This window comes from Anser anser, assembly GCF_964211835.1.
Source record: "Anser anser genome assembly, chromosome: 5".
Lineage (NCBI taxonomy): Eukaryota > Metazoa > Chordata > Aves > Anseriformes > Anatidae > Anser > Anser anser.
Genome location: NC_139725.1, coordinates 60,722,679 through 60,738,605, shown reverse-complemented (window position 1 = coordinate 60,738,605; position 15,927 = coordinate 60,722,679). Strand labels below are relative to the sequence as shown.

The 15,927-nt window shown below is 42.9% G+C and overlaps 1 protein-coding gene across 1 annotated transcript in view; it reads left to right on the top strand.

The window, feature by feature from the left end:
* Window positions 1-2,285: 2,285 nt before the first annotated feature.
* Window positions 2,286-15,927, top strand: part of LOC310900747 (uncharacterized protein) — a 51,109-nt gene continuing 37,467 nt past the window's right edge. Inside the window, exons 1-2 of the mRNA XM_083839174.1 lie at window positions 2,286-2,416; window positions 6,256-6,369. Of these exons, the coding sequence (XP_083695300.1) occupies window positions 2,384-2,416; window positions 6,256-6,369 (147 nt within the window). The 5' untranslated portion in view covers window positions 2,286-2,383. The remainder of the gene's footprint in view (window positions 2,417-6,255; window positions 6,370-15,927) is intronic.

The following is a 15,927-nucleotide window of genomic DNA, read 5'->3' as shown; positions in this document are numbered from 1 at the left end:
CCATGCTCCTTTTCTATGCTTGGTGTGGACACAGCAAGAGGCATGGGAAGATGGGCAGTGCATGCTGTTCCCTGGGAGAGCAGGCTCCCAGGCGTTTGGTCTCTGGTCAGTGGTGGTGGCAGAGCTGCTGTCTTCCCGTCTCCTCTGAAATGGCTCCTTTATTTAGCAGCAGCTGAAAAAAATAAATATAAAATAATAATAATAATAACAACAACAAACAATGAGCAGAACATAGGGCAAATAGTTAGAAACTGAGTTGCAAGGATAGAAGGATATCAAGACATTCCCAAGACATTTCTATTTCCTTTAATAAAGGGGCTGAAGCTATCTAATTGAGCAGAATGGGCAAGAACAGCAAGGAAGAAAGCAAACAGAGCACACCCTGAAGCAGAACAAAGAACACCGGCTCTGGGGCAGCGTGGGCCCTTCCAGCATGACGCCTGACGGATGGACAAAGCAGCAGCCTCCTGCTATGTGATCCCACCGTGCCCTGGCAAAGGGGGATCAGTTTGCGTTTCCTAAAAATAAATTGAGTACGGCAGTGAAGTGGCATCTGACTACAACTCAACATATGTATTCTCTGAATACATATCTGAAACCATCCGGGTCGAGGGAGGTGACCAGACATCCACATGTGTGTACACGTGTGTTGTACTGATATACCAGCAGTTACAGGTGTCTATATGTTGGTTATTTAAAAAGTTACAGAATTGCCCAATAACTGCACCAAAAGCAACACCCATTTGCTTTCAGCTCCTCTCCCCTCCAAAGAACATAAAAATCCCTCGCCTCTTGGGTCTGATATAGCCTGCTGTGTGCACAAAGAAGGTGCTAAAGTAACTGTTTCTTTTATGGGAAGGCGGGTTCCCAGTTGTAAAAGAGGAACATGAATTTCAGACACGCAGAACAGCCTGGATTTGCTTTGGTTCCAATACTCCTGCTCCCTCATTCTTTGAACAGTCATTTCTTTTGATCCCTGTCTGTTACCTCCTTGTTGCATCTCAGCTTTTGATATCAGAGGACACCTTTTGTGGGAAAAAAAAAAAAAAAAGTGAATTTTGAAGTGGACTCTGAATGCTTTGCATTTCTTCATCCTAACATTAACAGGAGGACATTCACGTCCTCAGTCTATGCTAAGACAATGTGTGTTCTCTGCGTATGAGAACTCCCCTGCAAGCATTCTTCTACCCCCTTCCAGCAGTGGGCCTTGAGCAGGTGAGCAAAGCCTTCGGTTTCTCAGTAGACTTGGGATCAGTCTACACTGAGTCCTGACCAGTGTGTTCCCTGGGTGTAGAAAGGATTGTTACTGCTTGTTGGGATATAACCCAAGCATTGCGCATAAAGCATTAAAAAATGCATGATAAAACTCTCACTTGATCACAGGCATGTATCTGATTTTAGAAGCCAGTAGAGCATGTAGTATAAATAAATAACCTTGTTTCCTAACATATTCCTGTACTTCAAAGCATAGAATAGTGGTGTAGCCTTTTTGTTTCCAGAAATGAGATTTGCTGATAATGCAAAATCTAGTTCTCACCCGTATAAATTACTACTTCACTTCAGAAATTACTGTGACTCTTAAGGTTCATGTGTCTTGAGAATTTGGCTTAGAACAAAGAGCTGTTAAACAGCTGTAAACCTTAATGTAGCCACAGTAGTCCTCAAGTCAGCAGACTGGAGAAGAATTGGAGCACATTTCAGGAGGAATCAGAGGGTTTGTCACTAACTAAAACCCAAGAATATCTTAAAACATCACATGACAGTTGTTAAGCGGGTGCGACTCCCGCTAGCTGCCTTGCCAGCCTCAGGAAAGAATGTGTGTTGTGTTTGGTTTTGTTTTTTAAATGCCACTGGGTTTAGCTGCTGAATGCCCTTCTAATCTGTGAGCAAGGGCTCCACTTTGGGGCTCTTCCAAAGCTGACACGTAGCAAGCTACTAAAGTGAACAGTTAAACTTTTCCATGGGATCAAACTTTTTTTTTCCTCTTTCAAGACATTCAGGAAAACAACCCCAAACTGTTATCCGGGGATTAAAACGTGGAATCTAGATATTTTTTTTTTTTTCAGCATCCCAGGCCTACAGCCCAGACGGGAGCAGTGGCGGATGCAGAATTGCCATCACTTTTCCTAGGCCAGCGCCTCAGGGCTCAGACCACCTGCACAGCACCTGCAGGCAAATTATCAGAGGTAATTAGCCTGAAGATCTCCACCTGCTGTCAGCTTCCCCTCCTCATTCATATCAGACCCTGAGCTCTGACAGAGATTCTGTGACGAGCATTTTACTTGAAAACAAGGGCCTCATGTTTCCTCTGCTAGAGGTACTGGGGGATTTAGCTATGCTTCAGCTGTTGTTGTTGTTTGTAAGGTAGACAGAAGCCTTAGGAATGCTGCCAGCAACAGAGAATGCCCTATTTCAGGTAACACAAAAGTGCTGATATTCTGAATATTCCCTTGATTTCCACTGAGCTACCTTTGCTGTGTTCTGCAGCATGGACCGTAATTTTGGTCTGTTTCTGTCTGTGATGCCATTCACAGGACATGAACGTGCTAAAATGGAGGCAGAAAGAGTGAAGTATTATGTTGTATAGGTCAGCCTTGGGGACTGGTGGCAAGCTAGAGCTCAGGCCTCTTGTCCCGCTGTGGTACGCGCTGCAAAGTGTGTGTGAGTGTGGGGAGCAACGGGGCAGCTGTGAAGACTGCTCCCGTGGGGCAGGTCTAGGGACAAGCCTGTGGGCAGGGGCAGCAGTGTGTCTGTGCACTGAATGTTGTGAGATGCTGAGCTCAGCGCTGGGAGAGGCAGAAGCATGAGTCTTCCTCTGTGCTGCTTGTTCAGCTGTTCCTTCTGTATGATAGATCTAATCCATCTCACTCTGTCTGTTGCAGGGGTAAAAAACTGGCTCTGAGGGTTGCACGTAGTGAGCAATGCCTGGCAGGGCTGGTTATCTCCTGTAGAATACAGTCTTTCTCATGTTGGAGGTTGAAATCCCACATCTCTTCCTGTGATGTGTTTTCCTCTATTTGACCTTTCTAAGGGGACTGATGTGTGCACTGCTTGATGGGACCTGGACTGGGGGGCTTCCCCTTGACCACCTGAGCCAACCAAGGGGATGTGGCCCTCTCTTTTGGCTCAGGGGATGCTTGTCCTGGATCAGGCCACGTGGCGGGGATGCCCCTTGTCATGAGGCCTACTGTGGGCTGGGCCAAGGATGTTGTGTCCTGGGCCTTATTGTTCTGGAGGTGGCGATGGCAGCAGGCCCACAGTCCCCGTGATGCAGATTGGTAGCTGCTGGGGAAGAAATGTTCCCCTGAGCTGCGAGGGAGGAGGCTGCACCAAGATGGTGGCTCCCCATGCTGTGTGCGCGCAGGGCCTTGCTCAGTGTGTCAGGGGACTTTGTGCCAGAGGGTCAGGAACTGCTCTGGTATATCATCAAGAAGTGGTTTGTACATCAGTGTTTGGGAACATTGGATTTCCCAATTCATCTGGCTTTCGGTCCTTTATCTAGCAACCACACCTTTTTAAGGGAGGGCATGCCAAGGTAGATTCCTGTAAACATGCAGAGCTCCAGTGTTTTTCTGCAGTGGCTTACCATATGATGGCTCTTCTTTGCTGTAAGAAAAAAAATGTTCAGAAACAAGCCCAAGCCACGGATTTCAGATCAGGATCCAGACTTTTTTAAAATACCCTGAAGTTAGGAAGCGCTTGCCCTAGAACAACAGTTGGACTGTGTTCAGCTTTCTAAAATAACTCTGCCCAAAATCCAGATTCTGAACCCCACCCTCCAGGCTCATGCCTCTTTCTTTTAAAAAAGGGGGAAATAAAAGTTGATTTTTTTTTTTCTGTCCAAAATTTTACTTCACATTCCATATTTTAGTTTTGCTTTCTTAATAATTCCTGGCTGCTCTAAAACTGATCTTTTTGACTTCTCTTGCCTTCTCAACCAGCAACTTTCCAAGTGTTGTCCTTCAGGGGTTAAGCAAAGGAGGCCTGAGAGAAACTGCCACTAATTAACTTTGACAGCTGAAATCCTTGAAATTGCTATTGAACTTGGAACCTTGTGTGCTATTGTTCTTTGCTCCTCTGCTGGAGTTTTGCGTGATGGTGGTTTGGATGGAAACATTTTTGGGCAGGTCCTTGGAAAAACAATGGGAAAAAGCCCTTTTAAACAACCCTGCAAAAGCCAGCAATGGCAATACTGACCAGAATTTACAGATATAATTTCATGCATCTGGAATCGAAGGGGAGCTTTCCCCCAGGTTGATGGCAAGCTTCCACCTGTCCATCAGGGCTCAGGGAAGGAGGGACCAAGCTTCTTTCCAGGCATAAGGACGAACTGATGGTGCAGCATATCTATCTGGGTGACAACTGTGGGTTGAAAATACCATGTGGGTGAAATGGGTTGTTTTCAGCCTAGCAGTCGGTTGCAAATTGTAATCTTGAAAGTGTAACCTATGACAAGGTTTCCTCTTGAGATACTCTTCGACTATTTTTCCTAATGAGCACAGCAGATCTGCCGAACTGAGCATTGAAATCTTCTTCTGGTTGTCTATACCTGCCCTGAGCATGACACAGAAGGAGAATTTAAAAAAAAAAAAAAAAAAAAAGGAATATGATGAAATTTGGTTCTCGTGCACTTGTGAGCAATACTGGTTTTGGTCCGATAGTTTTATTCCCTAACAGCATTAATAAGGACAGACTTATAAAATTATTTTGCTATACTATTTCAGCTTTGGTAAGGCATAAGGCTTGGGATCCCTCGATAGATACTCTTATTCTTTGTGGAATATTTTTAAGCAGAGGACTTCTGGATTTGGCCCGATATTTTTCATCTGGGGAATTATGGTTTTCTGGTCTTTCCAAATAAGAATACTATATCCATGTGTGTGTACTTGTGTCACCCAGTCCTTTTTTTAATTAAGATGATCACTAGATTCATATGAACCAAAGCAGAAATGTGGGACAGCATCCACAAGTTCTCCTCTGGCTTACCTAGGGTATGTTCCCTTACCACTTTCTTACCCATCAGAGAAGTATTACAGGAGCCAAGCAGGATGTATTTAAGTGTATTTTGTGATGCAGTGCTGTTGTTTGGGCAATCTCACCATGCTCCTGGTGGGACCCATGAAGGCTGTCGTGCTCTGGAGAAATTAAACCCAGACCTGCCTGCCTACAGCACAGTGCTATACCCTCTTCCCTGCAAAGCAGCATCCCACTCCCCAGCACAAACGTATGTCCAGACAAGAGAGAGACAGAAATGACTTTGCTTCCTTGGCGTTAGTTCCTGTATTAATCCCCGCAACAAGCGGCACAGAGTTTTGGAGTCTCAACTGGCTCTGGATGAGCTGTGTAATAATAAAAATAACACAGGAATATGAATCCTGTAAATCACTGCCCATATCTGAAAGTAAAATTAATCTCTTTAAAAAAAAAAAAGCGTTTAAGATTCATTTAGCTCTGTTTTTATGGCCAGCTTTTATGCTATAATGGTATGGCCCACTCTTCAGCTCCCAGAGGTTACACTAAAACTGTTTCATTTTTGATTTACAATTGCCTTGGTGAGACAGTCCCTGTGCTATTTCTATTCAGATGAGAAGCTCATGGAAGTTATCAGAACATATTGCACTCAATTTTTTCTGACTTTGGAGGAAGATAAAGCAGATCTTTGGAAGCCTCTTGAATTAGACTGATATACTTTGACTTTTTTTTAATATATTTTTTAAAAAAACTTTTGATTTGCATCTGTGATCATTCCTGCAAACTTATCAGGCCCTTGAATTTATTTCAGCATGTCTGAATGGCTGATTCTATTTGCTTGCTTTGTGATTAAAACTATCAGGAACAGAGCACAAATTCATTCTCTGTTTCTTTATAGCAAAGTAATTACAGAGGAGGCTTTGAAAGTTTATTTGCAATAAAGTTTGTCAATTTTTTATTTTTTTTTTTTAGTGGGGGATATGCCCACTTTTTTGAATATATACTTTCCATGTTTTTAGAAAGCTTATGGGGTTTATTCATACTTTAATGTCTGGCAAGAAATGCTTGTCAAACTATCACTTCTGCTCTTAGAGACTCATAGATAATTCATTGTCTTGCCATTTGTTAACATATCCTGAGCTTGAAATCCCTGTCATGTACTTGATACGAATGTATCTGTAACTGGAAAACTTAATTTTCCATGAAAATCTTAGCAAAGGCACTTCTGAGAGTACAAGCAGGACAGTGCACAGCACTGATTGTAATTTTGTGTTTGTATGTAAGAACAGTGGACTGGACAAGGGAGCAAACAGAAAAGGCAACGAGGGCCCTGAGCTGCAGCCAGACATGGTCAGACTGACCTTGAGAAAAGAACACAGAAGGGGAGAAAGAATAATGGTGAGTAGGTGTCTGCAATAGGACCAGGTGACGTCCCACCTGTTATTTGATTCCCACTCTGTTCAGAGAAGCTAAATTTTGTTAATAAAGAGGATTTGAATTCATAAAGTGGTTTTAATTAGGAACATGAAGAAGAAATTAACTTTTTAATAAATGCATACTACTGAGCTGCTGGAAGATACCATGGCAAGGACCAACTATAGCACTCGAGCAGTACAGAACAATAGTGCAATTTCTATAGCACAGGGTGACTTCATCCCTGTTCTCTTGGACCTCTTTTGTAAGAGCAGAATGGCCTAGGGGAGGCTGAGAAATACAGCCACTTCCCTCCTCATGCAGATCCTGCTTGGTGCATCAGAAAGCACAAAACAGGGCCAAGAAGACAGCTGCCTGGAGTCACCAGCGTGCTGCTGAGCCTGCTGAGGTTTTACAAACCCCCTTGTGTGAGGGGTGGTTGGCCAGGGTCACCCCGGGCACACGTCTTACCACCAAACTGGTCGGGTTATAAATCCTCACACAGACTGGACAGCGAGCTGTCCAAACCCATGGAAAAGGAACATCAGCCTTCGGTCTATGGTTGTTGATAATGGCTAGAAATGTTCATTTTAGCAAATGAGGTAAGTGTAAAGTTACTATAAGGTGGAAAGCTTCCAAGCCGGATCCTGCCATGTGCCCCTGCTGTTCTTCGGCCTGAGACCAGGCCCTAGTGGCAAGCTCTACCCTGCAGCAAATATTTACTGTGACGTTGTAGTCCCTCAGGGGGGAAAAAAGGGTTTATGATGGAAATGATGATGGAGTATTAAGTGCAGTGGCGCTCGTGAGCGGCACAGCTATAACAACAACCTCAAACCAGTAAATAGGAAAAAGGCCTTCTCTGTCCAGATGGTGAGGCAGGCAACATAGCCCTACCGTATGCAACACCAGAGACTTTCCAAATCCTACTCCAAATCTTTTAATCCCTTCAGTCCTTAACGGTTCAAAATTACATCATCATTTCCTCCATTTCAGACAGAGCTTTACCCCTTCTGCTTCATAGCTGCAGTCTAATAGGGCTCATACTTCTTAATCTTAAATGGAAAAATGTATGTCAAGTCAAAACAAAGCACAGTTTCTAGATCTCCACAGGGGGTGTGGGGGGTGTCTCATAAATCTGTATATGATTAAAGGCAGCTGCAGATTGACATGGACATTCTGAGCCTGTCAGTCCTTTGCGTGATGTATAGCTATTGCAGCAAGCCAGCAGTGGCAAGCTGAAGACAATGAATTTCCTGCACTTCCTAGTCTTATTGCCAAGGACCAGGAAATAGATGCCTAATCAGCCTTGAATTTGTAAAGGCCCTAACCTAAACCCCAGCACAAGCACTGCTAGTTCTTGGCCTGGTCATTTATTCTAAGATCTTTCAATCTCTTGTTTCACTAGCAGTGAATGTGGAGAAGTACACCAAATTCCTTTCTGGTAACCTGAGAATATCAGCTAATGGAAAAAACAAAAAGCGCTCTGCAACTATATTAAATTTTCCGTTTTTTTCACTCCTGCCCCCAACTGGCTGATATTAACATTTTTCTAATGTCTTTGAGATTATGGCAAACAGCTTGTGGGGGGCGTGGGGGATGACACCCAAGCTCCCTGAACAGCTTGAACCACATCCTCAGTTGGCATAAAACATAGGAGCTCTCCTTTTTATACCAGCTGAGAAGCCAGGGTACTGCTGCTTTTGTTTCCAGCTTTGCAACACAGTTACTGTAATAAAAGTAAGATATTGAGAAGCTTTGCTCCAAGTGACATCATAAGTTAGTGGGGAGCAAGAAATGTGTTGGCAGAGCTGAATGGGGTGCTGTGCACAGAGGCCGTTTGGCACTAGCAGCCAGACGCCAGGATCCATGGAGATGAATCCAAGGACATGACCTTGCGTTTTGTCTCCTGTTTTTACGAACGTCAAACTGCTCTGTGCATTTAGAAATGAAGGAAGGGAAAATAACGATGAAAACATACATCTGTAGCATGGTGGCGTCTCTGATTATGTAGCATGTTTCACTATAAAAGTCGAGTGATTTAAGAATTATCTCATTGTCTGTGAAGTCCTACCCATTGCCTACCTGTGCTGATATTTCTAGGCAAGCAGCTCCCTACTGATGTATGAGGCAAGTAACAGGTATGTAAGAAACACAGAAAGATGTAGCTGGTGGAAATTATCATGTTAATACCTCCAGGGTCAGCACCACTCCTGCATTCAGATCTTAACATTTTGGCTTAGACATAACCAGTTCAGATGTTTTCAGTCTCCCATGGACATTAGAGCAGCTGAAAATCAGGATAAAACAAAATGTCCCAAATAAGCAGTGAATGTCATGGCTGAACACTGGTTCAGGACATTAGCTTTCATCCCTGCTGAAGAAATCTTCCAGCTGGACAGATTTGACCAACTCATAACAATTCAGAGCCCTCACCTCAGCTTAAAGAGAAAAGAACATCTGGCCTATGCTCATCTTCAGCTTTCCATGCTTTTAGGAAAAGCAGAGAACTAGCTTATCCTTGTCTATACCCTCTGCAGGAGGATAGTCCTATATCAAAGGCATCTAATAAAGGCCAAAGCCAATAATTCCTCTATCAGCATGGTATTAAGTTTGAAAGATGGATCAACAGATGTCAGTTTTCCTCCTAAATCTTGGGAAGGCAATGAAGCTTAGGCTGATATTACAGTGCTTTTAAGTACATGGAAAAAGCCACAAAGCTAAGTTAGTTACCCAGGCTTTCTTGACAGCTCAGGAGGAAATATATGCACTCATAAATGGCATGTACGAGGCAAGTTTATTGAGCTGGAAGCTGCATAAACAGGTCAGTAGGAGAACCTGGGATGAGGTTGTAGCAGTAACCTCTTCCCAACTTTGGTAAATAGCCCCCAAAGGCTGGGTTTCAGAGAAGCACCTTCCTCTGCCATTCTCAGTTCGAGGATTGTGGTCATACCTAAAACCATCTGGAAGGAGAAGGTGCCGCCCAGTCTGAGGCATGAATTTAAGTGTCCAGCAAACTTTGCTGGTGGGCACTAGGGTTCCTTGGTGCTTGCAGGTTACAAAGTTGTCTGAATAGGAGTTTGAGGATCAAATTTGGGCCTAAATGCAACTCCCAAATCTCTCACAGGCTGTGGTACGGATTCTTATTTTATCTGGGAATAATGGTATTTAGGGTCCAGGAGCTTAAAAGTTGAAAAGCTCCTACTGATACCAGTAAGAGCTAAAACAAAAGGCCCTATTAAAATCAGAAGGACTATAATGTTCTCCAGAAGAACTTTTAGAAAAGCTGACTCCAGGTTTTAGCATTTGCTAACTGGAAGGCCTCATGGTTTGTGTTTGGGGGGCTGAAAATAACTGCATGGAATTTGGAAGCAATCTTTTCAGAAATGAATTCTTCAAAGACAAAACAGAAGTAAAGAACCTGAAGATCACTGTTGTCTTGTATAAAGTGGGTAATAACTGCTTTTTGGGCAATCTCCCTGCATTTTAACGACGTTGCAATGCATATTCCAACCATCTATAGCATAAAAATTTTCGCCTGGCCCCAGATGGCAGGCTTGGCAGTAACTTGTTTCAGAACTCTGAAAATGAGATTAATGAAGAAAAAGGTGTTGAGAAAGGGAGCCAGGGAAGTTGGAGATTGATGTTTTTTTAGCATGGACATCCTTGTAGCACTTACCAGGGTTTCCTGCTTTTAATTTATTCTTACATTATTCAGCTGGAAAGAAAAAAAATCTTAACTTTATGCACTTCATTGGAACATGCTGGTCTCCAAGAGAGATGTTAGCTATTTTCAAGTGAGAATGGTTACCACTTGGCATCTATTTTAAATTCAAAGCATATTGGGTTAATTCATCCTTGTAGCCTTCTCAAATCATAGAGTTACCAGTATGTATGTATACATTTGGTCCAGGGTGCTCTGCCTGTTTTGGCTCCAGTACTATATGAGATTATATTAGTTCCATATCCCCTGAAGGATAATATTCCTCCTTGGGCACTAAGCCCATTCTCGTCCCTGTGTACCCCTGAATTAGGCTATAAGGGATAGGTGTGAACACTGCCTAGGACCTTTACTGATCATGTCAATACCTTTTTAGGTAGCACTTTGAAATAACTTAGTGGTGGGCTTGGTGCATCCTACCCAGACGTGAAGGGTCTGAGTCCTTCTGCACAGCTACCCTTAATTTTGAAAAAGAATTTAGCAAAAAGGATAGAATCCTGCCAACCCCTTCAAAACATTGCCTATAACAGAAGTGCCCATTCAGCTAGTGCAGTTACAGCACCTGGGCTGTTCTGCTGTCTGGGAAATGTCCTGCATGCCTAGACCTCCAGCCTGCCCAGCCTTCAGCTCCAGTTGGGAAATCTCCAAAGTAAACTGCTCCCTTCCCCTTCCCAGGTGCCCCACATTCCTTGCTCCTAAGCTGCACAGAGCTCAGACGGTGCCCTCTCCACAGCAGCAAATGGTGCTGCTTACGGACAGAGGTGAGGAACTCAGTGGGCACTTCGGCGAATGCGATGTGGATCCCTTGTAGCAGCTTCATACGTGTCTGAACATTGCCACGTAGCTCTTACTGCAGCACGACACTACAGAAAAATGAAATACTGTCCTGGCCAAGGAGGAGAAGGGGAGCATGGTGTAGGGCCAGGGGTGCACAAGAAATCTGAAATGACCCTCTGCTCTGAACGCCACAACAATCTCCCTCAGCCATGCAAGTCTGAAGGGCCTCTGTGCAGCGCACAGGTGGGAAAGAAGTAGTAACAGAAGAGATGAGCTGTCGTGTTTTGCTGCTGTTTGATGAGATGTCTTGACCGGGAACAGAAACTGAACCTGCTATGTTTGGGGCTCTCGCCTCAGATGTAGAAGTGTGTGTGAAGACTTGGGGCATAGTTTTCCTACAGTCTTGAGTAAATCACTCATTTCTTATTTGCAGAAAGAGATAGTAGGCCTGTGCTTTTCTGTCTTGCCCTGGTAGACTTGAAGGTGCTTTGTCAAGGCCATAGTTTTGGAGGTGTTAAGCAAGTTCAGCTGAGACCCTTAGGTGTTGCTGTAATGCAAGGCAGGAAGGGCAGCAAAATTTAATGGGAGTCTCCCTGAAGAGGGAGGAAGGGCCTTTATAGAGCTGAAAACTGATGTAGTCTGTATTGCCTGCAAAACTAGATTGAATTTCAAGGTAAATATAATTTCTTCTCTTGTCGTCTTTACTAAAGCAAAAAGCAAACAAACAATAAGTTCTAAAAAATATTAAATGTATATCTAAATGACTCAAGATTCATAAGAAAACCAGTCTCCCATCTGGGAGTAGCCCATGCAGTTTTCACTGTAACGGGCAGGCCATAACCCCTCCATAGGCAATACAATTACTCAAATAATAAAATTATGTTTAAGCCAGTGCTGATGATAATTTCAAGGGATAAAGATGATTATTCTGGCTCACAAATAAAAAACAAAAGTAGTTGAAAGTTAGGAGACAGAGCAAATGGACGATTCTGAATCCTCCCTTTATTGTTGAGCTGTACAAATCTATTGCTTTTCTAATAAATAATCCCAGAACAGAGCATTTTCTTGCCAATATTTTCAGCAGCAGAAGCCAAGCCAGAAGGTTCTGAAACCAACATATTGGCATGGGTGTTTTTTTTCTCCTTCTCCTAATATACCATGGAATCTAGTTAAATATTTTTCCACTCCTTGCTTCTCTCTGCGTCTTCTGGAGAAAATGTGAGTCCTATTTCCTCATAAAAATATCTTAGCATTTGACAGGTTGGGTGTCTTTGATCCTGAAATGTTTTTGGATGATTTTTCTCCCCCACTTTGACTTTGTAATATAACGCTCCATAAAAAGTATATGCATATATGCAACTTTAAAAGGGGATCCTTATTTGAAATTAAACTTTTACACCAATTAACCTCCTCCCAGTGCGCTATAAAGTGCAGTAAAAACAGTGCTCTTACAGAGACCCTTGCAATTCTCAGATTGATGCCTCCCTGGCTGTGGAACCCAGAACATCTGCTTTAAATTAGCTCTGATGGAAGGTCTACTTGTAAATGCATGACTTAATCAGCCTTACTAAAGTAAATGGCACATACTGTAGCAGAGGGTGCTTCAGAGTCAGACTCAAACCTGTCTTTCTTTTGAAGCAGAGAAGGGGGGAAAAGAGGGGGGCACAGAGGGGGCAAACTTTAAACCAAAGGCGATTTCTTTTTTTTGTCTTTTATGAGCTGACATTAGCAGACGTGTGGCTGTACCATAGCCAGTCTAACTCCCAAGCAACATGTGCAGCTGCACAGGGAAAGCCTCCCTTGCTCCTCCCCATGCTCATACACCCATGCTTTCAGGCCCCATTTAGGTGAAGACTGAAGTTTATTTGTAGAGGTGTGCTAGACAGTCTTCTGGTTTGCTTGTGCGCTCTCTCCAAGCCTTTCTGAGAGTGCCCAGCTTGTCCTGAGAAGAGCACGGCCACGGCTCAGCCAGATGACTTTGCACAAAGATGGGTCTCTCTGTAGCGCCCAGGCTCTGCTCGCCTTCCTTGGGGGGGGGAAAAAAAAAAAGACCCACACGTTTCCTGTTGGTTTTTAATGGTGAGGATTGTGAAGGGTGAAGCATTGCAGAAGGTCCTCATGAGGCTGAGTGACTTGGCAATAAAATGACAGATGAAATTCAGTGTATATAAACATAAAGCAATGCATGTGAGGGAACAACAATCCTAGTTTCACTATAAAATGATGGGCTCTGGGCTGCCTATTAACACTAAGAAGTGAATGTTGAATGAAAACATCAGCTCAGGGTTCACAAGCCATCAAAAAAGCAAATTAGGAATGATTAGGAAAGGAATAGAAAGCGAAACAAAAATCACTTCACCACTCTGTGTGGCCATGGTTTACCCATACCTAAAAACAATGTGTGTTGCTCTCCCCTCATCTATAGAAAAGGATGTAGTAAACTGGAAAAGGTTCAAAAAAGAATTATCTGATGGTTGAATAACTCCTTTATAAGAAATGAACACCACAGATGGAAGGAGAGGTTGAGCCGGGATCAACTGTTCGTGGTCTCTTTTGGCACAAGTACTAGTGGGCATGAGACGGAGCTAGTAAGAGCCAGGCTAAAAACAAAAGTTACTGTTTCTCACACAGTAACTACCATACAGGAGTAACGGAACTGGAAATCCCTGCCAGAGGATGTTCTGGATGCAAGAAGTTTAGCATTTTCAATATAACTTAGAAGAGAGGAATAGAGCAGGGAACCTGAGGATGGAAAATAAAGACAATGCTGCTAACTAGAAAAGACCTAGAGAGGAACAGAATAGCAAAGGGGAAGTTTGCAATGAGAGAAGAGAGTGGGAAGACAGAAGAACTGAGCTGGAAAAGGGCTGCTTGCCCAAGCAAGGTGCATAAGATGCATGGGGATGCCAACAAAAGGAGATAAGAAAAAGGAGAGGGGCACAAAGGTAAATCTGTCAGGACTGGAAAATACCAAAGAGATTGGAGAGAAGAAGAAAAAGTGAAGTGGGAGAAATACTCAAGGAAGTAACTGCTGAGGAGATGGAGCTGCACACTGGGGACAGCAGAATGACACCATTTGGGGCAGCTCGTTACTTCATACTGGTTGTGTGAGGCATTACGCATCTCCAGTAAAAATAAACTGCAGGAACAACATCATGGATGCAAAATGGGGTCCACAAAACTCAGAAACTACCCAAACTAAGGCTGCCTGTGCAATCTTAAATTGGCCCTATTGTTCTTTACAGTACAGTCTAACTACACGAGTACAACCTTTTCACAAAGTCAGCCTATACACCTCATTTCCTCTGTCCTTGTCCAGAACAGCTTTTATCCCCTCTACATTTGAGTAAGTCTGCTCTCTACTTTGTGCTGGTTGAGCGCTAGGGGAGACGCTACAGAAGAGACACGGACTTCTCAGTGTCCATGTCCTCATACCCAAATGACAGAGCAATAATTACAGAGAAAGTCCTCCCGAGTCCCCACAGGCACCCATAATTGCCCTGTGGGGAAGTCCCAGCCCAGACTGAGCAGCACTAGGAGCAGTGAGGTAGCTGAACATGCTCAGTAAAAGTGGACATTTTTAGTTTTAAGTCTTAAAATGTCTCTTCTGAGCTTGTGGGAACTGTGACTCTTCAGAAGCTTCTTGAATGTGTTGTTAGGGGAGATTTTATAGGCACAGCAAAAGTCACCTTCCAATGCTTACCAGCTTTTGAGTTCTTCTCTCAGAAGGTAAGAAGCACTACAGCTATTCACTGAAAAGGCACTAGAATTGTTTTAACATAGATAAACAATGTGATTCTCCCAATCATATTTTTTTAGAGACAACTCCTGTTTTGAACAAATAAATCTTTACTGTATATATATTAATGTATTCAACTTGAGGCTTCTAGAATATATAGAAAATCTCAGTGCATGCAATTGCATTTTCATAAGTTACAAGCAATCAAAATGATATTACAGTGGACAATACTGAGCAATTGTAATAAGAGGCAGTACAATTGGTCCTACATGTAATGCAGTTATCGCTATCATTATGCAGTCTTTTTCATTATTTTGGAAATACCTGTACTTGGGAAGAGAGACATTTTAAAATAATGAGAATATGCTAAGAATACTGGAAAAGAAATGTGGAAAATGTAGATGCTATACCAACAGATATGGATTTCATTGATATCTTTATTGTCTGCAGTGTGCTTCACGATTGCATGCTAGGGAACATGAGGTTGGTCCTGGTGGATTCAGAAAAACCTTCATGTATGCTTAAGTGTTCACTTAAATTGGATTGAGGCTTTTCCAAGCCAGAAATCATACATTAATAAAAATTTTGATAGGCACGTTAATTTAACATTACCGTTCATATCCACACTCATTGAAGTGGGTAGGTAGACTTATAGACTGAGAAAATTTAGGGTCAGTGTGCACCATCAGATTATCTAATCTGGTTTAGCAGAGAATAATTCACTTACCAAGGGTAACTCTCTTTTGAGACCAACAATTTGTGTTTGGCACAAGACAAAACTGGGTTTGGCTGAAACCCCTTCTCCAGGAAGGCATCTTGTCTTGATTCAAACACAGACAGAAAGCTTCTCACTTTCCTTGATGATGAGTCCCTGCACCTAACTACTCTATCTGTTCAGTATTTCCTTCCAAGAGTTAAAAATCTTGCTTCCATCTATTGATTTTGTGATGCTGTTCCTTGCTAGGCCTTTAGTACTTCACATTTTTATGGAGAGACTTGCATACTGTTATTAAGTCACTTCTCAGTCTTGTTTGTTTTTGGTGAGCCAAACAGACACGGCTTTTTAAGTGTCTATCCGTCATTTTCTCCAGACCTTGATCAGCATTTTTGGCGCATAAAAACTCAACATCCAAAACATTCAGTGACCGCTCTCATTCATGTGGCTTACTGTATTTTAGACCTTCCTTCCCACCCCACATGTGACAGCACTGGACTCGTTCAGTAATCCTCTTGATGAGCCATATTACCAAAATGCTTAGATTTAATTTTTTTTCTGAAAGGAAAGCTCTGCAATCATGGCTAGTGTCTG